The sequence below is a fragment of the Coregonus lavaretus genome (genome assembly GCF_964263955.1).
Source record: "Coregonus lavaretus genome assembly, chromosome: 27".
NCBI lineage: Eukaryota > Metazoa > Chordata > Actinopteri > Salmoniformes > Salmonidae > Coregonus > Coregonus lavaretus.
In genome coordinates this window covers 7,714,742-7,737,884 of record NC_140014.1, presented here as the reverse complement: position 1 = coordinate 7,737,884, position 23,143 = coordinate 7,714,742, and the positions used below count along the sequence as shown (strand labels likewise).

Sequence of the window (23,143 nt, the reverse complement as noted above, 5' to 3'; positions counted from 1 at the left end):
TTTGGGGGGGGGGGGATTTCAATCTTTAATAGCTCAAACAATTGATTCAGAATATATAATTGTCATAGTCATGGCACGCTTTGTTTAAGAGCTATTGACGAGAGAAAACCGAATATCCACCAAATATCCAATATAAAACAAATTTTACCTCAGTATTTTGCAGACAGTTCTCTAGAACAACTGGGCTAGTTGGTGACTCTTAGAATTGAACATTCTTCATTTTATAGTCACTTTGATAGTCACCTAAGTTTGTTTGAAAATGAACTAATTCACATGTATGCAGTAAATCCATACCCAACAACAGGGAAATGGAGGGAGCCTCTGTCAAGCTTGCCTGGGAACAGCGGCAGTTTCGATGATAGGATTGATGACAAGATAACACTTTTGTAACAGACGTGATAAGATGCACAAATAAAACAATAGACTAGTATTTACAGTTATTGACTTTGAATGAATGGCACAACAGGTGTCAACCGTTTGAGAATACTGTAAGCATACTTTTTTTTGTACAAGTGACTGGCAACTGAAAGATTCAGCGTCCTCATCTGGTGGAAAGTAGCCATTGGCGGAATTTTGAGGCTGCATTACAGATCTCAATTAGTTGCAAGTTGCAATGCGTTTGGGCATCATTCAAAGTGGAACTGACAGCGTTTTAGCAACATGAAATCTTCTTAAAATCTTTTCATATACACCCCCAGGAAGAATATGACGTAGTTAATTTTATTTTTTTACATTTTCTGAGAAGTGAGATCTTAGATATGGTCATTTTCACATTTTCATACTTTCATGGAATGTTTGGGAATTATGTGGAGTAAGGCATTTGTGAAAATTCTATAGCAATATAGAGTGGGAAAGCGGCCGTGCGGTTGGACAATTAATAGACACTGCAGTAAATAAAACCTAATAAAAAAAAATGCAGTCTTGTCCAGGGCTGCGTTCAGTACATTTTTACATTTTGGTACGTTCAATTGAACGGAAACGGTGCTGTGCTGAACGACCAGTTGACAAACTGGGAAGGGTTGGGTTGTGGGTTGGGGAACACTGTCAGCATGGCCACTGCCCTTTAAATACATTACTCATTGCTTCAACCCACACCTCGCCACACCCACCAAAGGGGAGCAAAAATACCTCAAAGTCTGTTCAAGAACGTACAATAATGTTTTTGGGAAACATGTCAATCCGTACAAACCGTTCCGCAACGTAGCAAACGTTCAAGCCAACTGAATGCACCTCAGCACCGGACTCTACACAGACCGGTGCGCCATAGTCAAGCAGAGCTACAGTAGGCTTATATGCAAACAAGCCATTTGGCCATCATTCACTTTGAACTGGACTGTGTGTTTGCAGGCAGTAACAACAGCACAACTTTAGATCATTAGAAAGCATTTGCCAAAAGCCACAAAATACACCTAAATCGATTTCTGCAAATATGTAAATACCACTTACATTTGGGAACTTTACAGTCCTATTGATCAAACAACCATGAACAGCACAGGAGGTTGGTGGCACCTTAATTGGGGAGGACAGGCTCGTGGTAATGGCTGGAGCGGAATAAGTGGAATGGTATCAAATACATAAAACACATGGTTTCCATGTGTTTGATGCCATTTCATTTGCTCCGTTCCAGCCATTATTATGAGCCGTCCTCCCCTCAGCAGCCTCCACTGATGAACAGGTAGGCTCTCTCTCCCTCAGTTTTCTATGCACATCAACAACAACAAGATCAACAACTAATGTTAGCCAGAGCGAGATCAGCTAAAATCTAACGAGAGAACAGTAGATAAACCCTCTGAAACTTTTTTTGCCTGTAGTTGGCCGTCAAAATTGCACTGATTAACGATGGGGAATAGTAGCCTATTTGGCCTTCTGCAGCTTGCCTGCCAATGCATGCTTGTCCCAACCAATAATGTGTATAAACCCTGGTTGACAAAATAGGGAGCGCTGTATTGAAGCCACCGCGCAGCCATCTTGATACTCCTCCTGAAGTGTAAAAAATATTTTTGAAGCTATAAAAATGCATTTAGTAATGTCTACATTCGTTTCTGATACATTTATTATATTACAGCCACTTGAATGCATACTTTTAAATTATATTATGTGAGCTAAACATAAAACATAAATACAAAAATATAAAATACATTTTCCTTAAAGTATTTTTGGGGAGAGAGTACTAATGTTACTGCCCCCACTACAACAAGAAAATACTTAAATACATGTAATTTTGTCCTTGAAACAATTAATTTAAATAGAATTCAATTCATTCTTATGGAGGACAGCTCCTACTAGGGAGTGCCAATATGGCCAACTGGTGGCGTCAAAGCTTCTCAATGGCCAATACATAGCGTCAGCAACACAGGGTTTTTATACATCAATGGTCCCAACCCACGTTTTGACAAATGAATGGGAACTTGCCTGCCCTCCCATTTGATCGATGCAAAATACATTTAATTGACAACTAAGAGATATGCTAACTGTGGATAACAGTAGTTGAAGTTCAGCATAGCTAACTAGCAAAGTGATTCACATTTCTTGCTAGCTAACCACATGACACCTGCATCTCTAGTTGTAGCCACCGAAAAACGATATGGGGGGAAAGTCGGCCAGTCATCCTCCATGCAGTTTGCTAGCTAGCTAACGTTAGGTTCCGTGTTTTTTATCTTGCTAAATAAATAGAGACGCTAGCATATAAACCACGTTATGACTGACTTGTGGTCATTGCCCCTGCTAGTTTGATTATATTGACATTGCCAGGCTAGTTACATTCGTCCGTTTTTGTCCAAAATATTGAGTCATTGAAACAGTGCATCCCAGAAGGGATGGAGGCAGCAAATCTTACCAGGCCAGCTGTGATTTACAACCCAATAGCAATATTGTTGGACTACCAAGAAATGTATTGGTGAATGAGCTCTATTAATCAGGCATTGAATTGCATCCATCCATTCGGCCAACAATGCCTTACTCTATGTCATGGAATTTTGAGCGAAATAGAACCTATTTTAAAACCTCTTATAAAGTTGGTTTTGTAGCATAAACTGGGAATTTGATATTTTTGACTGATATTATGATTGTCTGTTTGTTTCATATCTGCAAAGTAGTTCAAACGCTGTCTGTTCCAGTTTAAGATTTTACAGTAAATTGATTAAGACCAAAATGCTTGACCAAAATTGATATTTTAGTTTTATGCTCTATGAAGGCGCAGCTCGCTTCTGAAATAAAACTATCAGATATAATTACTAGCTAGGTTTGACGGAGTGTCCAGCCAACGTTGCAGAACTGTTTACTGTAGTTGACTTGAATGCGACTCAGTACTCTTGTGTTTACAATGGTGTCCGTTGGTAAGTAGCGTAGCTAGCTAGCAAATCGGGTATACTAGCGTAGCTATTACTTACTCATTGCTCTCTATCAGTCCTCAATTATTTTATTAGTCACACAAATGAAACCGAGCAGGCTGGATTGCTTATTTAGTGAGGTTGAAGCCGATAACTGTGATTACAAGAGAAAACGAGTTAGCGTTAGCTAGGGCTTTGCTAGACAGCTTCCGGGTAGCATTAGCTAGCTAGAAAAGGAAAGTCAAAAGTTAGTAACTTGTAGCTAGCCTTCAATCAATGTATAAAATAGTTTGAATATATTTACATGATTGTAAAATTCACACGTTTTGAACAGTTCAACAGACCTGATATAAGGCAGACTATGACTAGTGTTTTAATGGGGAAAGTGGGGAAACATGTATGTGTAACATCTGTTGTGTAAAATACATCGTGAGCAAATGTGATAAACTAGAGAGCTTTATCTTTTTCTACTCTCACTTTTCTGGCCATAATATAATAATTGGGTGGTTGTTGGCAGTGCACATAGGCATTGTTGTTTGTCCAACATGGGTACCATTATCAACTGAAATTGTGTTTATCATAAACTCAGAATTAACTGTTTGAATCCAATTTAATTAAAACAGATGATTGACAGACATTTCCTTTCCAGTGGAGGTACTATGCCTCCTGCTGGTAGCTGTGCTGTGGGGCTGCACCAACCCATTTCTGAAGAGGGGCACAGAGGGGATTGAACATGTGAAAAAGGAGAACAAGTTTCATCAGTTCCTGGCGGAGGTTAAGTTCCTGTTTTTAAACATCAAGGTAAATTGACATCTGTATTTGGAGAGGGACTAAAACTTTTTCATTTAGGCCTATAGTCTTAATTGATGCAAATACACTTTCCATGTTTTTCCTGTTACCTATAGCAGATGTAGCCTATAACAACATGTCTCTTTACATTTGCAGTACCTGATACCATTCCTACTGAATCAGAGCGGGTCCTTGGTGTACTACTTCACTCTTGCCACCACAGGTTAGCTACATCTTACTACTAAGACATGTTGAACTACAGTATGACTGTTTTACACACCGACTGCTCACAATCTCATCATCCTCAGGTTTCTCTTATCTCAAAATCACATGATTGACAGACATTGATGCCATTCACCCTGTTCTAGGGTGTTGGGTGAAGTTGCCCCTAGATGCTGATATTTCTTCCTCACCCTTTTTACCCCTCCTCCTCCCCTCGTACAGATCTGTCTCTGGCTGTGCCCGTGGCCAACTCCCTCACCTTCCTCTTCACCATGCTCACTGGGAAGCTGCTCGGGGAGGAGTTTGGAGGGAGAAGTAAGTGTTGCATGGTTGTGATGTCACCGCTCTCCAAACATAATGGCACACATTCTACAACATTGCCATCGCTCTCAGGGCTGTTTGGTTAGCCTTAACACACATTGCATTGAGAATGGTCTCATTTTTCACATGCTGTCTCTGTGTGTTTGTTTGTTTGTTGCAGGAGCTGTTGGAGGAATGGTCCTCACCATGGTGGGCATCACTCTATGCATAGTGAGCTCCATCAGTGAGACTGAGAGCACGGGGCAGCAGAATGGCACAAAGGTCTCACCATAGAAATAGGAACTGTATCAGCACAGTACTGTATATCTATATGGGTCTCGCTCTAAAAAAGATGACTGGACACATTTTAACAAAGGTTCTATCGCATACCACCTAGTTCAACTTATTGTTTCTTGTCTAGGGTACTTTCCATAGGCTTAGTTATGTCTTCAATGGAAGTGACTTTATGCTACATAACATACTTCTTCAACTACAGCAGTGTTTAGGCTATTCAAAGGGACCAAAGTGTATCGCTGTAGAACACAACATTTTGTAACAGAGAATGAAAATGAGCGCTTCTTATTGGACAAGTTCAAGTAGTAAGCTACTTCCCCAGTCCCCGTTTCAAAACGCTTTCTCCCTACTGGACACAATCCTGACCTATGCCAGCCAGGCAGTAGAGTGACTGGACAATATGTAGAAGAGAATGCAATGAGCTTAGTAGGAACTCATCATGCACAGTGTTGTGGCTCCCACACCTTATTACAACTGTGACACGAAGTTCAAGTAGGGTTAATTCCAGCCGGGGTCCAGATTTATTGCCTATCTAGTTCAAGCCGAGCCAGCCATTCTTGCCGCTTTGCTGCCATGTTGTGTGAATGCTGCCCATAGAAACACTAGGCTTTAGGCCTATAGAAGACCACAGTCAATGTGTTATTGTTGAAAACAGACCAACTAGAGTTCACGTCTTGAAATCAAAGTGCTGCTACTGTATATCATGTTCAGAGAAACAGTTATTACATTGTAATGTCTTAATGAAACTACAAAGGCGTTCCGTGCAAGGTGATATGTTGAGAATGGGAAAAACTGTAGTCTGTTTGCTGTTGAATTGCACTTTTTATTCAGAAATAATGGCATTTAAACCAAAATGCTTGTACTGTACAATCAGAGGACTTTGCTGTTTTTGTAAGATATAAAATATTTCATATTGTATATTTCCATTCGATATTTCCAAGTATATTTTGATGAAGAGGAATTCTTTACATTCAGTGAATATGTTCATAACTGTATAATACAGAAGCCTATGGCCTACTTGTTCTCTTACTGTCTCAAAAATAATGTTTCCTATTTACAGTAGGTTTGCCGCTTTCCATTAAAGTAAAGCATTGAGCATCATTAACATTCATTTTTTAATAAACAGTGTCAGTACCACATTATTTCCTGCAAAATATGTCAATCTCATAATGAATACATTCACATTTTGTATTCTCAGTTTGCTAATAAAAACAATAGATTGTGCTAAAGGTAGACTATATAATCCATGATGTTTTGTTACTATGCTCATTATTAGAACTGTGTGTCATTCTGATGTTGTGATCTTGGGGGGGGGGGGGGGGGGGGATTGACTGACTGTTGGCTGTTCCATTACAGTGTCTGGCGGGGGGGTACGAGGTCTCCCTAGGTAGAATAAACCAATCAGACAGGGCCATAATATATTGTATTTTAAACAGCTCTAGTTTTAAAGTGATTTTATATACAATGATGATCATTCAAATCGAGCCTGATCGAAGACTTTCCCTGTCTCCTTGGATCCCCCTGCTTTTCCGAAAACTCTGAGATGCGGAGGACGATGATGAAGAAGAAGCCCTTGAGTGTCGAGTGGCCAGCTTTGGCTCCGTCACTGGCTCCTTGAATAGGGGTGAGTGGGTGAGTGTACAGACAGAATTCATTTCTAGTGATTGAGTGTGTTTTTCTACGTATTTATGTACTGAATAACAAGTGTGTATGTCTGTGTCTATCTGTGTGTGTCTGTACCTTTGGTGCTTCAGTAGCAGACACACAACTCTCTAAGGCAGCGTCTTTTTCTTTGTAGACAGATGTGTTTGGCTCTGCGGTTGAATGCATCTCATTCTCCAGGGATGTGTTTGCCTTTTGTTAGAGGAAAAACATGTTTACCATGAAAAACATTTAGCCTTATTAAAACTGAGATCCGCATAAGGTGAAACAGCGCCACTGGTCGCCCCAGTTGCATTTGTTATTGTTTTTGAAGTAGAGGAGCGGTAAGTGTGGTAAAATACAATTGTAGTACATTCTCTGCTGTTCTATCGCGCTTGCAATGACGTCCGAGGAAAAAAAGTATTTGTTGTTGTAATATAGAAAATGGATGTGGCGTCACCACTACGGATTCCAGCTTTAATGTATCCAACATCTTCAGTGTGATAGTCTAGGAGTATATCAGTGAATGAGTATATCACACAAGAACACATATACTGTACAATACCCGTCAAAAGTTTGGACACACCTACTCATTCCAGGGTTTTTCTTTATTTTTACATTGTAGAATAATAGTGAAGGCATCAAAACTATGAAGTAACACATATGGAATCATGTAGTAACCAAAAAAGTGTTAAACAAATCAGAATATATTTGAGATTTGAGATTCTTCAAATTGCCACCCTTTGCCTTGATGACAGCTTTGCACACGCTACGCATTCTCTCAACCAGCTTCAGAAATTGCAGCCCAAATAAATGCTTAATAGTGCTTAATATGCTTAATAGAGTTCAAGTAACAGACACATCTCAACATCAACTTTTCAGAGGGGACTGTGTGAATCAGGCCTTCATGGTCGAATTGATGCAAAGAAACCACTACTAAAGAACACCAGTAAGAAGAAGAGACCTGCTTGGGCCAAGAAACTCGAGCAATGGACATTAGACCGGTGGAAATGTGTCCTTTGGTCTGGAGTCCAAATTGGAGATTTTTGGTTCCAACCGCTGTGTCTTTGTGAGACGCTGTGTGGGTGAACGGATGATCTCCGCATGTGTATTTCCCACTGTAAAGCATGGAGGAGGAGGTGTTATGGTGTGGGGGTGCTTTGCTGGTGACACTGTCTGTGATTTATTTAGAATTCAAGGCACGCTTAACCAGCATAGCTACCACAGCATTTTACAGCGATATGCCATCCCATCTGGTTTGGGCTTAGTGGGACTATCATTTGTTTTTCAACAGGACAGTGACCCAACACACATCCAGGCTGTGTAAGGGCTATTTTACCAAGAAGGAGAGTGATGGAGTGCTGCATCAGATGACCTGGCCTCCACAATCCCCCGACCTCAACCCAATTGAGATGGTTTGGGATGAGTTGGACCGCAGTGCTCAGCATATGTGGGAACTCCTTCAAGACTGTTGGAAAAGCATTCCAGGTGAAGCTGGTTGAGAGATTGCCAATAGTGTGCAAAGCTGTCATCAAGGCAAAGGGTGGCTATTTGAAGAATCTCAAATTTAAAATATATTTTGATTTGTAAAAAAAATCAAAAATGTTTACTACATGATTCCATGTGTTATTTCATAGTTTTGATGTCTTCACTATTATTCTACAACGTAAATAATTGTAAAAATAAAGAAAAACCCTGGAATGAGTAGGTGTGTCCAAACTTTTGACTGGTAGTGTATATACACACACACACACACACACACACACACACACACATACCTGATCACTGTCGTCTGTGTGATCTGGCTCAACCAACACCTCATTTTCCACAGTCTCTACCTTTCTCTGTAAAAACATTAAGCATTAATGTATCCATTATCTTCTATACTCATTCAGAGTGAATGAGTACGTCCCTTTTTCTCACACGCACATCACTGTTGATGACGTTTAAGGGTTGATTGATTGATTATCTACCTACAGACAGACTTGCAAGGTGAGCCCTAAAGTAACAAAAGGTACTCTATGTTCTATTTTCTTAATTGCACTTTACATAATGAATGAAAGCTTTCTCTACCTGTGGTGCTTTTGTGTCAGGCTTAGGGGTCCCATTGACAGCATCCTCTTTGCAGATTGAAGAGCTGGCATTTGCAGGTGAGTTCCTGTCTTGCTCAGTCGATGTTTCCACCTTTGTGATAGGAAGACAATCACAATTGTTTGAGTGGTTCTATCATCTAACAGCATCTCTCAGTAGTGTAGCAATGTTGAGAATGATTTGCCAAATCATGAGTGATGTTCATCGACCAGACACACCTTGTCTGGGTCTTTTGGGGGGGGAGGGGGATCTTTTTCACAGAACTTCTTACCCACTGTAGCCTTGGTCAAAATCTAGAGGAGAAAAATACAAAGAACCTCTTGTAGTCTCAATCCTTTCACACTAATAACAACCATACAACCGGGCGCGAATAAACATGCATTTAACAAAGACTGTTACTTTAATCCCTATGAGCACAAGACGTTGAAAATACATATTTTTGGTTAAAAAAACGTTGAAGAGAAGTCATTTGAACATCTTGGGATAAAACCTCATGTTACTCAAGGAATAAAGTGATCCCAGACAGAAACACACCTGATCTCTGCTGTTGGAATGAGGAGGATCTCTGCCAATTAGGCCCTCATCCTCCACTCTCTCTGCCACTCTCTAAAACATAGACACAACAACACATATTCCAGTTTGCTAAACTATAAACCAGACCAACAAACCTTACATATACTGAACAAAAATATAAATGCAACATGAAAACATTTCTACAATTTCACTGAGTTACAGTTTATATAAGGAAATCAGTCAATTGAAATAAATTAATTAGGCCCTAGTCTATGGATTTCACATGACTGGGAATACATACAGTATTTGCATCTGTTGGTCACAGATACCTTTAAAAAAAAGGGGGGCAAGGATCAGAACACCCAGTCAGTATCTGGTGTGATCACCATTTGCCTCATGCATTACGAAACATCTCCTTTGCATAGTTGATCAGGCTGTTGATTGTGGCCTGTGGAATGTTGTCCAACTCCTCTACAATGGCTGTACGAAGTTGCTGGATATTGGCAGGAACTGGAAAACGCTGTCGTACACGTCGATCCAGAGCATCCCAAACATGCTCAATGGGTGACATTTCTGGTGAGTATGCAGGCCATGGAAGAACTGGGACATTTTCAGCTTCCAGGAATTGTGTACAGATCTTTGCGACATGGGGCCGTGCCATGCATTATCATGCTGAAACATGAGGTGATGGCGGCGGATGAATGACACGACAATGGGTCTCAGGATCTCATCACGGTATCTCTGTGTATTCAAATTGCCATTGATCAAATGCAATTGTGTTTGTTGTCCATAGCTTATGCCTGCCCATACCATAACCCCACCGCTACCATGGGGCACTCTGTTCACAATGTTGACATCAAAAAACCGCTAGCCCAAACCACGCCATACATGTGGTTTGCGGTTGTTAGGCCGGTTGGACGTACTGTCAAATTCTCTAAAACTACGTTCGAGGCGGCTTATGGTAGAGAAATGAACATTCAATTCTCTGGCAACAGCTCTGGTGGACATTCCTGCAGTCAGCATGCCAAGTGCACACTCCCTCAAAACTTGAGACATCTGTGGCATTGTGTTGTGTGACAAAACTGCACATTTTAGAGTGGCCTTTTATTGTCCCCAGCACAAGGTTCACCTGTGTAATGATCATGCTATTTAATCAGCTTCTTGATATGCCACACCTGTCAGGTGGATGGATTATCTTGGCAAAGGAGAAATGCTCACTAACAGGGATGTAAACAAATTTGTGCACAACATTTGAGAGAAATAAGCTTATTGTGCATATGGAAAATCTTTTAATCTTTTATTTCAGCTCATAAAACATGGGACCAACACTTTACATGTTGCGTTTATAGTTTTGTTCATACGTTATTTCACGGAGATAAGTGAAACATGGTCCTATTGCACTGCTTAAGGACCAGGGAAGAAAGAACAGTTCAAACTTGTCCACAGAGGGAAATGTAGTTGCAGGCAGGGGTAACAGTTTAAAAAACACACATAGTACATAGATTGTTTTTTTCAGGCAATAGAGTGCATGTGAAAATCAGATAGGGGGTACTGGACCATTGAATTCCCTATCCCTACCGGGGCCAAGTGTTTAACATGTTTTAGCCAGTGGGTACAAAGGAGTGCTTGTATCAGTTGCTTTTTAGTCTGGTTTCTATCTGGAACCTGAGGGTAGAAGTTGGAACTCAGAGTGGAGGGGGTGGTTGCTGTCCTGGAATGGAGGACTTTGGGTAAGTAGGACAATCGAGTAGAGGAGAGGAAAAAGGTGTACCTGGTCAACAGGGAGATCGACTGCTGTGTTCTCATCCTCCAGCACCTCCTCAGCCCCCTGCACCTCCTCTCTCCTCCTCCGTACACATCCTTTGAACACACTGGCCTGGACTGCAATGCACACAAACACACACACACACACAGAGAGAGACACAAAAAAGACATGAACGATCAATCATCGTAAATTTGTTTAGACACAATCATGAATACAATATTTCACACTATGCCAGGGGTCTCAAACATGCGGCCCAGGGGCCACATCATGCCCACAAGCTGCTTTCTTGTGGTTCCCCTTCTGATATCTAATACTTATTCAAATCAGGCCCTCCGTGAGAACAGCATGACACTGGCCCCCAGGTAATTTTAGTGTGTGTGTGTCTGTGCTCTTACCTGGTCCACTCCTTGGCGGAGGCCTAGGTTGGGCTCTGTTCCTCACTCGAACCTTCACTGGTCTGGCGTAGAAGATAGAGCTCACCTCCTTCCTTGGTCTCCTTTGGATGGCTGGGAGTGCCGTCTCCCCCACTTCGTCCCCCGTTGACTTCACCCTCCGTCCGTCTGACTGGGACCACAACATCAGGGTCGTGTTCATTAGGCACCAAATGGAAGAAAACAGACTGAAACAGGGCGGGACTACCTGGACTAATATCCGCTACATTTTCGCTACAGTGTTTCGACAGTACCTCTGGAGAGTCCAGGAGAGCAGAGTCACTGTATCTGTCCTCAGGGCCACTGGCTGCCTTCCTGCCCTGAACAAGAGAAAGGGAGACAGGGTGTGGTCCTCTGTAGCTCAATTGGTAGAGCATGGCGCTTGTAACACCAGGATAGTGGGTTCGATCCCTGGGACCACCCATATGTAATAATGTATGCACATATGACTGTAAGTTGCTTTGGATAAAAGCGTCTGCTAAATGGCATATTATATTATATTATTACCTTTATACCACGCTCAATTGTCCTACAGACTAAAATAAATATAACATATTAGACAGTAGATATTAAGCAGAAAGTAGCTTACCCCATATCTCCTTGACAACCTTCTAATTCCAGGGTAATTTCTGGAAAATAATGCAAATGTGAAACTCATATAAAATAGAATTCAATATTTTATTTTATTTAGAATAGAATACACACTTCAATAATCCAGAGAGGAAATTGGTTGATTTAGTCTTGTCTGTCTAAAAGCTGTTCTATTGTCAGATTCTCTAACAATTTATGTTAATGATAATTCCATCCATACCTCTCAGAGGCTTTAGGAACCAACATCTCCACGTAGGGAAGCTTCTTGAACCTCTCCGCTCCCACAGCCACGTAGTACTGTCCACTCTCCAGCTCATCTGCACTGGACACGGTCACACCCTCTAGAGTGCACAACCTGAGAGGTCGCAAGTTCAAGGGTCAGGGGTCACTAATGGGGTCAGAGAGACTCAGGGCTGGCCCAAGCCTTTTGGGGGCCCTAAGTGAGATTTGGTTGGGGGCCACCCCCACCTTGCAGGCAAAACATTTTAGTGGCCCCCCTCTTGATGACGGAGAGAAACATTTACGATTGTAAACTTAATTTCCTGCAATTCTACCCATTTTGCCATTTGGAGTAGAGAAATGTTGCAGTTTTAATTTCTGCAATTCTACACATTTTGCCATCGGGCGGAGAGAAGTTTAGCAATTTTATAACACATTTCATGCAATTCTTCTCATTTGCCATGGGGCAGAAAAAAAAGATTTACTTATCTGACATGGCTAATTGTTAGCTGACATGGCTAATTAACTGACGGTCAGTGACTGACATAACAAGAGAAAACCAATTTTTGAAATTCCAACTTGTGTATTCTACTATTCTGTTGCTTATGCCTGGAACCGGCCCTGGAGAGACTGTCATCTGTGTACCATTAGGTCATTAGACTGCCATTACCTGTAACAGGTCAAACATGCTGTGAGGGTGTGACAGCTGTGTAGTCCTATGTGATGCGTTTCTATGCTTGCGTGTATGTGTGCCTTTATGAGTACGTGTGGTGTGTGCATGTGTCTGACCTGCGCACGGCTCCAGTGCGTAAATTGGCTTTCTCTGTGACTAGACCGAGGATCTGATCCAGGTCTTGCTGCCAGGTCCTGGGAATGATGAACCGGAATGGCAAGCAGAGGAGATCTCCGTTGCGGAAAACACTGTAGAGGAATACACACAAATAAGTTGTATGTTTCTTTATGTAATGTGTGTACTATTTGAGATTATGAATGGGTGAGCAGGTTAATAGGGAAACTCACTTTATGATACAGGGTAGAGGAATATACTTTCTCCATTTTGCTGACACATTTGGTCTGTGGAGTAATATTGCCTAGGACAAAAAGACAACAGAATACATTACAAATAAACTACAGCACTGTAGTTCTAGATAGATTTGTGAGTCAGAAAAAAAGACAACGCAGAAATACAACCTCATCCGAGTAGTGAATGCCAAATAATACAATTTGATAAACAATTATTAATATAGCAACTATCCCATTTGATATCATTTACCACCAGGTAGCCTAGCAGTTAAGAACGTTGGGCCAGTAACTGAAAGGTCGTTGGTTCAAATCTCGAGACGACTAGGTGAAAAATCAGTCGATGTGCCCTTGAGCAAGGCACTTAACCCTAATTGCTCCTGTAAGATGCTCTGGATAAGAGCGTCTGCTAAATGACTAAAATGTAAAATATCAATTGTATTAATTACAGAACAGAACATTCACCCACAGACATTTCACAATAAGCGGTTATCACTTATGGCCATGCACCCTTCAGTCAGAAGGCAGTGTCCATGGCAACACACATCATCATCCTGGCCAATAACACATCTACATAGACAGATTGAGTGCCCCACTTGAATGAGTAACTAAACAATATAGCCATTTTGTCCACAAAACTGACACTGACCTTACTATTAGGTCCAGAGGCTATTGAGGCAAGCCCTGTTAATATCACTCATTGTTTCTGACCACATAATATAACAATACATCAATACTTAACACAAAACCCAGCCACTGCCAGATAATAATGTTTCTACAATGTTTCCACTTTGATGTGGTACTATGCAACATGGTTGTTGTATTTAAACAGAGCGGTAGGTATGGGGCTGCTAGTGAGGGGCTGGGTACACATGTAGGATCTTAATTTGATTCATATTTTGTTGCGGCACAGCAGGAAATGCAAACTTGTAGTGTATTTTAGTTTTTAAAAGGCTTCTAAAGTTTGTAATTTCCATTTTGAAATTTCAGACTTGATTTGCCCTAATGAAAAATGTATCAACCCCAACAAAAATTGCCATTAATTATAATCCACATACTAATTCACATTTCCTGTTGTTGCAGGATTATTTTCCTGCTGTTGCAAACTGGCTCAAACTAAGATCCTACATCTGTAGGCTGGGTATCAGGCCTGCCCAGGCATGTTCATAGCCCTGATAACACAGTGGCAAAACAACATCTGTGCCAACCCAAGTGTCACACAATTGCCTTTCTACTGTTTCATATTAACTCAGTGGTGTAGAGAAAGAATGCTGATGGGCAAGCTATGGTGGCCTTTCTGGTCCCAGTCAGATAATGGAGATCGATTTTTTCAGGATTACGATATTGCTCCAAAGCAGTACATGCTCCACAGCTGAAAATTAAATACATTCATATCTAGCTATCCAACCAATTGGACTGAATACAAAGCAAGCACTTTCCATTGTGCGAATGGCTATTGAGATGCTGCGCTTGAAATGGCCTTGTATGACAAGCGTCCGTGCCACGTCCGAGAGTCCTTTGCATAATATTACCTCATCAAGACAAGATCTATCCTCCTTTGATATATGAATGTTTCCGATGATGAAGAGAGAGCTATTGAAATGGGCCAACAATGACCTAAGACACTGGGTGACAGCTTGAATACAGCACAGAACATTGATCTGTTATTGACTTGTGGTCTACAAGCTCTGTGAGTGTGTGTTGGTGCAGAAGACCATTACAGATTACATGTATCCAAAATTCTGTCCTGTGCTATTACTTTGGTCTATCATGATTGATGTCCACAGTGTCCAGTATTGTGACACGCAAAGCACATCCAAAACCAAACTTGTACATAATGAATCTGAAGTGTGGTCGAATAAATATGCAAATAGTGATACCGCTCGGTGAAAGAAAACCTGTTCTCTATTATGGTGCTTATTTTCATATTTGTCTTGGTACCAGTTCAGATCCACCTGATTTGAGTGGCTGTGTGATAATGTGACCATCCCCCTCAGAGCATACCAGTGGCGAGTCCGAGATGGGTTAGGCATGGATTAATGAGTAATGGACTGTACCACTGACCCGAGAGAGAGTCGCCACACACAGAAAACCATAATTGAACCTTACCTGAGCTCCTTCTCTGTGTACAGGCTGCTTCTTCAGCCCTGTGTTCAAATAACTGTATGGGAAAACCAAGAGACATGTTAAGGGTTCACATGTCATCACCAACGTTAACGAGACGTAGAATGCTTAACCCATGTCTGTATAAAATATTTGCATAATGGTTTACTGCCTTCATGTGTATTAGGCACACAATGCATACATCCCATTGGAAACATTAATTTTGACAAAATAATGTAACCTACTGTATCTAGACATTTACACACGTCATGGTAGACATGGTAGACATATATGGTAAACATGAATAAATGAACCAATGCCATTGAACATACAGGTGTAGAATTAAGACCATTTCTAGAGAATTCATCATTCTGCCTGGTAGACTACTACTCACTCCAGCTTCTTGAACCTCTCAAAGCCTGCAGCCACGTACTGGGCCCCGGTCTGGAGGTCCTGCAGTTCCCTGACCCGGTGACCCTGCCGGGGGGTGTACAGGGTCCTCACGGCTAGTGGAGCCTGGATGCAGTGGGTCACGTCATTGAGGAATGCCTCCATGGTGGCCACCTGTCGATGGTTGACCACAAGCCTCCTGCCAGAGTAGAAGGGGTCACCGTTCCTGTAGACCATCACGCTCTTGACTGGAGGCAGGAGAGTTGCTGTCCCACTGGAAGCCATTTCTCCAGATGCTGTCTGTGTCCCCGTCTGCTCGGGGTCTACCACACCACCTCTCATACACTCAAACCTTAACCACCTTAGAAGGCTAGAAGAGTGTCAAAATGTTTGAATTAGAAGGTGAGACCCCCTTCTGTTGTTGTGTTCTGTGTGGTTGTCTCTCACAGCTCTGGACTCTCCCTCTCCTGTTTTCTCCGCTCTCTCACACACACACTACTCTCTGGCGGCTGTGAGTATTTCCTGGTTGCCATGGCAGCAGGGCCAGCAATGACTGGCTTTGTGGGCAAAACCATCAGCAGCAACGAACGACAACAAAAGAGGGAGAGTGGGGACAGTGTTGTAAGCTGAATAAATAAGATAAACCTCCTATGCATCGTCTTTTAAAAAACAAACATACAAAGCCTGTTGAATCTACAGGGTCAAATTCACAAGTAAAGCCTAATGCTAGTTCTGTAGTATGTACAACTGAAACAGTAGTTAAAGCTCAGGGATAACCCCTCTACAATAGAGGTTAATGCTCTGGGAGTTGACTCGAGGGACTAGGAACACCATTTCCATACATCCATTTCAAACAGTCTCCCTTGCTTTACCTTTTATGGGCTGCCAAGTAAGCAGCTTTTGTGTTGACGATATCCACACAGACAAGAACAGTATGTTGAATAATATAACTGCACTTTAATGATTGTGTTGACTATGTGGTCTCAATGGGAAATACGAGCTTGTGTGAATCACCTGAGATAAACTAAAGGCAGCAGGAATTCCCTTGAATCTCTCCCATAACTTGTTTGAAAACAATGGAGATCACCATAGTTATGCAGCGATGAAGACAATAGTAGTGACGTGAAGTAACATCACATGTAGCACTGATAGCAACAACATAAGGAAGTAACATCACATGTAGCACTGATAGCAACAACATAAGGAAGCAACATCAAATGTAGCACTGATAGCAACAACGTAAGTATTATTATAAAAAAACATGTCGTCAATGGATACTTACAAACATAAACTTTATTAATAATATATGTTTCCTCAAACATTCACTCTGTGCCACTCATACACATCTTGAATAAATACCCCAAAAATGTGATACTTAAATAATCAGATACCAAATAAATTAATCTAGCTATCCCCGACCGGGAGGGGTATCATTTAATTTATCCTTACATAATTTCATTTATCAACATGGGGAAAGATTCAGTCCTACAAATCAATGTCCAGTTTAGAGCAACATCCTCTCCTTGGTCCTCTGCCATTAGGACATATTCAGTCTCTCTTTCAGTGACAGGTACTGAGAGCAAGAGAAAGAGAGAGAGAGAGAGAGAGAGAGAGAGAGAGAGAGAGAGAGAGAGAGAGAGAGAGAGAGAGAGAGAGAGAGAGAGAGAGAGAGAGAGAGAGAGAGAGAGAGAGAGAGAGAGAGAGAGAGAGAGAGAGAGAGAGAGAAAGAGAAAGAGAAAGAGAAAGAGAAAGAGAAAGAGAATGTAATTGTTAACCTTGCATTGAATATTGGTCTTATTCTTCAACACAATCAATGAAAACGATGCGACAATGACATAATATTAGAGAAAACGGCTTTCACTTTTTTACGGCTGGCAATAGCTTGTTGAAGCCACAGCATCTCCATGGTCAGAGTGTTCCTGTGTAGCTGCAAGGCTTCAGGGGTATGGGGCACGTCCTGGGCCAGACTACGCCACTGCTGGGAACCTGGGAAAGGCCAGACACGTTCAGAGCAAGTCATTAACTTACATGACCTAAAAACAATTAGTATAACGTTTCTAAAAACAAGCATCAGAGAGAGAAAGATCTTTCAAATCTTTGGATTCACACACACACAAATCTGTGTACGCGAGCAATAAACTTTGATTTGATCCACGCACACTTTACCTTTCTGAAAACGACCATAGCTCACATCTAGACCCAGACTGCTCCAGACAGTGGTCGCACCCCCTGTGCTCTCCAGCATGCATCCTCCATCCAGCAGCTCCCCCTGACTGCTCTCAGTCTCCCCCTCACCCCCAGGTGGAAAAGAAGGAGGACTGGAGGAGCCCCTGGAGATGGATGCTAGTCCATGGCTGTGGGGGTCGTCTCTCTCTGGTTCTATCCTATCTGACATAAGCTGTGCCCCTTTTCTCTCCCCTGGCTGCTCCAGAGGATGGCTTCCCCTGTCTGGTGCTTCTTCCGCATGTTTTTTGGTGAAGATACCAGAGTTTTGCAATGGGCTTTCCTGTATGGTAGAGTACAATAACATTTGTTAGATACACAAACTGTGCAGAAAATGACAAGCAGAACTTATGGTCTTCGAGAGAAGGGCAAACTCATCAAGGACTTCAGCCACCTGAGCCACGGCTTGTTCACCCCGCTACCATCTAGAAGGTGGAGACAGTACAGGTGCATCAAAGCTGGGACCGAGAGGTTGAAAAACAGCTTCTATTTTCAGGCCATCCGACTGTTAAATAGTCACCAATAGCCAGCCTCCGCCCAGTACCCTGCCCTGAACTTTAGTCACTGTTACTAGCCGGCTACCACCCGGTACTCCACCCTTCACCTTAGAGACTGCTGCCCTATGTACATAGTCATTGAACACTGGTCACTTTAATAATGTTTACATATTGTTTTACCCACTTCATATGTATATACTGTATTCTAGTGAAGGCTCATCCTTTATAACTACTGCTGTACACACCTTTTCTATTCATATCCTGTCCATAATGTCTATACACACCATCATATACATATTTATATTCCGGACTCTGACATGGCTCATTCTAATATTTCTATATTTCTTAGTTGCTTTTGTTTGTTTGTGTATTGTTTTGTATTGTTAGCTATTACTGCACTGTTGAATCTAGGAACATCCAGTGCATTCGTAAAGTATTCATAACCCTTGACTTTTTCCACATTTTGTTACGTTATAGCCTTATTCTAAAATGGATCAAAAAATAAATGAAAAATCTCATCAATCTACACACAATAACCCATAATGACAAAGCAAAATCAGACTTAGACATTTTTGCGAATGTATTAAATATAAAAAACTGAAATACCTTATTTACATAAGTATTCAGACCCTTTGCTATGAGACTTGAAAGGTGCATCCTGTTTCCATTGATCATCCTTGAGATGTTTCCACAACTTGATTGGAGTCCACCTGTGGTAAATTCAGTTCATTGAACATGATTTGGAAAGGCACACACCTGTCTATATAAGGTCCCACAGTTGACAGTGCATGTCAGAGCAAAAACCAAGCCATGGTGTCGAATGAATTGTCCGTAGAGCGCCGAGACAGGATTGTGTCTAGGCACAGATCTATGGAAGTGTACCAAAAAATGTCTGCAGCATTGAATTTCCCCAAGAACACCGTGGCCTCCATCATTTTTAAATGGAAGAAGTTTGGAACCACAAAGACTCTTGCTAGAGCTGGCCGCCCGGCCAAACTGCGCAATCGGGGGAGAAGGGCCTTGGTCAGGGAGGTGACCAAGAACCCAATGGTTACTCTGATAGAGCTCCAGAGTTCCTCTGTGGAGATGGTAGAACCTTCCAGAAGGACAACAATCTCTGCAGCACTCCACCAATCAGGCCTTTATGGTAGAGTGGACAGAAGGAAGCCACTCATCAGTAAAAGGCACATGACAGCCCACTTGGAGTTTACGAAAAGGCACCTAATTGACTCTCAGACCATGAGAAACAAGATTCTCTGGTCTGATGAAACCAAGATTGAACTCTTTGGCCTGAATGCCAAGCATCACGTCTGGAGGAAACCTGGCACCATCCCTACGGTGATACATAGCGGTGGCAGCATAATGCTGTGAGGATGTTTTTCAGCGGCAGGGACTGGGAGACTAGTCAGGATCGAGGGAAAGATGAATGGAGCAAAGTACAGAGAGATCCTTGATGATAACCTGTTCCAGAGCACTCAGGACCTCAGACTGGGGCGAACGGCCCTAAGCACACAGCCAAGACAACGCAGGAGTGGCTTCGGGACAAGTCTCTGAATGTCCTTGAGTGGCCCAGCTAGAGCCCGGACTTGAACCCTATCTAACATCTCTGGAGAGACCTGAAAATATCTGTGCAGCAACGCTCCCCATCCAAACTGACAGAGCTTGAGAGGATCTGCAGAGAAGAATGGGAGACACTCCCAAAATACAGGTGAGCCAAGCTTGTAGCATGATACCCAAGAAGACTCAAGGCTGTAATCACTGTCAAAGGTGCTTCAACAAAGTACTGAGTAAAGGGTCTGAATACTTGTGTAAATGTGATTTCAGTTTACTTTGTAATACATTTGCAAAAATGTCTAAACCTGTTTTTGCTTTGTCATTATCGAATAGTGTGTGTAGATTGATGAGGGAAAAAGTCAAGGGGTCTGAATACTTTACGAATGCACTGTAAGCGTTTCGCTACATCCGCGATTACATCTGCAAAATATGTGTACACGTCCAATAACATTTAGTTTGAAACCCTAAAATACTTACAATGTCTTTGAAGTGAGGAATGGCAATTATGTTCCCCTTCCAGTCTAAATGGTTCACGTCTCCGTCGATATCTCTCACAATGTCCTCAAACTCTGAACGCGCACAGTTGATCTCCTTTCTCACCAGATATCCACGAGCGTGTGCCTGGGGGATGAGGTGACCACTGTCTGTTAGTGTTAGCTACAAAACCTGGTGACATTAAACGTGTTAGCTAGTAGTAGTGTAGCAATTGACAACTGGAGCGGAGTTTGAACCAACAACCCTTCAGGAACAGGGAGAGCATATTACCACCTCTGCCATGAAGGTCCCTCCAGACCTCTTGGCAGGGGCTGTTGTATACAGGATGGCCATTGACCACATTATTCCACCTCTCCGGAGAAGCCTCTATTCCCAATGCAAATGGAAACACTTCCATCAAATGAAGGAGGCTTCTGGGATAATCTACCCTTTAGAGCAAGAGGGGTACAGCTAGGGCATGAACAAGCAACTAACGTTAGCTACTGTACTGTATGTTACAGAGCATGTTGTACACTTTCCTACTGTGCCATAAAGGTCCAGACCATTTGGCAGAGTACATTCACACACAGGGAATCTACACTACTCATAAAAGGCTAGCTACATACAATGTGTGCATACAACCCTGTACAACAGAGACCGTAGCTAGCTACAGTACTGTATTTAGCTAGAAAGCATCATATACTCAGTTGCTGCTGCCTTCAGCCAACACTAGCTAAAGTTAGCTTTGAAGCTGCTTTCTAGCAACATGCACGCAGCTATAGTAGCAAGACAACACGTAGCTAGCTAGCTACGATAAGCAAACGAGCAGTCTTTGTTTGGAGACGTCAGTTAGTTAGCTAGCTAGCTGCTTTTACCTGAAAACGTATGAAAATCCACTCGCTTCCCTCCATTGCTATGGTAACGATGCAAAGTTCGCGGGAAATAAACCGACTTCTGTTCCTTTTCCGGTGTCACAACCACGTGAACTGAAAATTAAAAGTCCCTTCATTAAATCTGTAATTGAAAATATCTATCAAAATCTCATTAGAAGTTGCAAACTCGTCTGTATTAGCAATATATGAAAAACAAATTGTTTTGCTTTAACTATTCAAAGCTATTAGTAATGTCTGCGTGTTTATGTCGTTATTGGTGTTTATTTTGAAAAATATATGAGCGACCCCGGATATACTTATTTTTGCAAATGTCGTACCGCCACTGCTGTCGAAAAATCTTTGGCTGTCCGGTCTCCGCATGGCTTCTTGCTAAAAATCTACGCCACACGCGAAAATGAGTGGTGTGAACCAAATGACTTTGTTCCAGACTTGGGGAGCATCGGTTCCGCAAAAGATTAGTCAAAATAATAATGTAAAGAAGTCTGCTGGACGGCGAAAAACAACCCCAAACAGCAGCAGCACAGCAGCCTCTGTCAAGACTCAGAAGAGGGCGAATGATATAACTTTGCCGCCCCCGGTGCTCCGTAACTCGCTATGGGGTGAATTTGGTCAGGGGTCCACAGTTGACAGCAATATGAGAGATGTCGAGGAGGTTGCTGCTGATGAAGATGATGATTTAATGGTAGTTGCTGTTTACGAGTCAGAAAAATCTTTGCAAATTGATGGAAACTTTGGACAACATAGTGAACACACAACAAATGTTGAGAGCACTTGTCTCACACAGATAAGCTCAAGTGGATCAACATATTACAAAGACTTCCCTGGCCTTGACAGCTCCTCTGCAAAGGTATGGATCTACCCCACCAACTATCCCATAAGGGACTACCAACTAAAGATATCAGAGGCAGCTTTATTCCAGAACACGCTGGTATGCCTCCCCACTGGCCTGGGCAAGACTTTCATTGCTGCTGTGGTAATGTACAACTTTTATCGATGGTATCCATCTGGAAAGATCGTTTTCATGGCACCAACAAAACCGCTGGTGGCACAACAAATAGAAGCGTGCTACAAAGTGATGGGTATTCCACAGACACACATGGCAGAGTTGACAGGTAAGTTGCCACACATGTATCTTAAAAGTGTTTAAACAGGGCCATGGGAAGGCTATAAAACATGTCTTGTCTGACATTTCCATTCCTTTTCCACCAGGGAGCACGCAGGCTCAGCAGAGGCAGAAACTGTGGAGGTCCAGGCGCATCTTCTTCCTCACTCCCCAGGTGTTGGTGAACGACCTGTCTCGAGACACCTGCCCCGCGCTGCAGGTCAGGTGTGTGGTGATTGACGAGGCTCACAAGGCACTGGGGAATCATGCCTATTGCCAGGTATCTAACACTTAACCATACCTGGGAATGTTTCTGCTTTAACCAAGGAAGTTTGTGTTGAGCTTTACATTTATGTAATGCACCATTACAGATCAGAGGTCGTTAAGCTATTTCACCACTGTTCAATAACTGATACTGGCACCAGTTACCACCAGAGGAATCGATTGATTGATAGAATTTATTAGAATATTAAAAGTAGTAGGCTGGTTGAGCAGGTGACACAATGACATGCATAAAAGAAAACACAATAAAGCCCAGAGGCTTATTTTCATTGTGGTCCTCATTTGGCAGTGAGATGGCAGCAATAAATATCAACAGCACAGAGGTGCCTGTTTAAGAGACACCTCATGAGAAAAATACCTCCAATCAAGCCGCCATGTTATTTCTCAGATATTGTTTTTGTGACTCCTTAAAGCTATTCT

The 23,143-nt window shown here is 42.1% G+C and overlaps 4 protein-coding genes across 4 annotated transcripts in view; 2 read left to right on the top strand and 2 right to left on the bottom strand.

Moving 5' to 3' along the window:
- Positions 1-3,279: 3,279 nt before the first annotated feature.
- Positions 3,280-6,071, top strand: tmem234 (transmembrane protein 234). The gene is made up of 5 exons (XM_084144071.1): positions 3,280-3,335; positions 3,979-4,130; positions 4,275-4,341; positions 4,563-4,655; positions 4,822-6,071. Exons 1-5 carry the CDS (start codon positions 3,296-3,298, stop codon positions 4,932-4,934), a joined length of 465 nt encoding a protein of 154 aa, XP_084000197.1. The 5' UTR covers positions 3,280-3,295; the 3' UTR covers positions 4,935-6,071.
- Positions 6,072-6,362: 291 nt separating this feature from the next.
- On the bottom strand, positions 6,363-15,983 carry dcdc2b (doublecortin domain containing 2B; the record flags this gene model as incomplete). Its single annotated transcript, XM_084143826.1, has 14 exons — positions 6,363-6,547; positions 6,675-6,788; positions 8,649-8,759; positions 8,885-8,959; positions 9,201-9,272; positions 10,951-11,060; positions 11,340-11,508; positions 11,630-11,695; positions 11,965-12,004; positions 12,187-12,321; positions 12,975-13,106; positions 13,206-13,276; positions 15,315-15,366; positions 15,703-15,983. 14 exons carry the CDS (start codon positions 15,981-15,983, stop codon positions 6,410-6,412), a joined length of 1,566 nt encoding a protein of 521 aa, XP_083999952.1. The 3' UTR covers positions 6,363-6,409.
- A 988-nt stretch (positions 15,984-16,971) lies between these two features.
- On the bottom strand, positions 16,972-21,479 carry iqcc (IQ motif containing C). Its single transcript, XM_084144246.1, has 5 exons — positions 21,322-21,479; positions 20,450-20,593; positions 17,865-18,204; positions 17,560-17,684; positions 16,972-17,271 (listed from the first exon to the last, which is right to left on the bottom strand). The coding sequence occupies exons 1-5, from the start codon at positions 21,355-21,357 to the stop codon at positions 17,236-17,238; spliced, it is 681 nt and encodes a 226-aa protein (XP_084000372.1). The 5' UTR covers positions 21,358-21,479; the 3' UTR covers positions 16,972-17,235.
- A 185-nt stretch (positions 21,480-21,664) lies between these two features.
- fancm (FA complementation group M) overlaps positions 21,665-23,143 on the top strand; it is a 106,026-nt gene continuing 104,547 nt past the window's right edge. The window contains exons 1-2 of the mRNA XM_084144242.1: positions 21,665-22,451; positions 22,549-22,721. Coding sequence (XP_084000368.1) covers positions 21,734-22,451; positions 22,549-22,721 — 891 coding nt within the window. The 5' untranslated portion in view covers positions 21,665-21,733. The remainder of the gene's footprint in view (positions 22,452-22,548; positions 22,722-23,143) is intronic.

Excerpts from the sequence above, each read along its gene's own strand:
- tmem234 (XM_084144071.1), top strand. The coding sequence starts at position 3,296 with ATGCGACTCAGTACTCTTGTGTTTACAATGGTGTCCGTTG. Across the intron at positions 4,131-4,274 it reads TCCTGTTTTTAAACATCAAG|TACCTGATACCATTCCTACT; the intron begins GTAAATTGACAT and ends TTACATTTGCAG. Across the intron at positions 4,656-4,821 it reads GGAGGAGTTTGGAGGGAGAA|GAGCTGTTGGAGGAATGGTC; the intron begins GTAAGTGTTGCA and ends TGTTTGTTGCAG.
- iqcc (XM_084144246.1), bottom strand. The coding sequence starts at position 21,357 with ATGGAGGGAAGCGAGTGGATTTTCATACGTTTTCAG. Across the intron at positions 17,685-17,864 it reads CTATGGTCGTTTTCAGAAAG|GTTCCCAGCAGTGGCGTAGT; the intron begins GTAAAGTGTGCG and ends GGCCTTTCCCAG. Across the intron at positions 17,272-17,559 it reads CTATTGCCAGCCGTAAAAAA|TACCTGTCACTGAAAGAGAG; the intron begins GTGAAAGCCGTT and ends TCTTGCTCTCAG.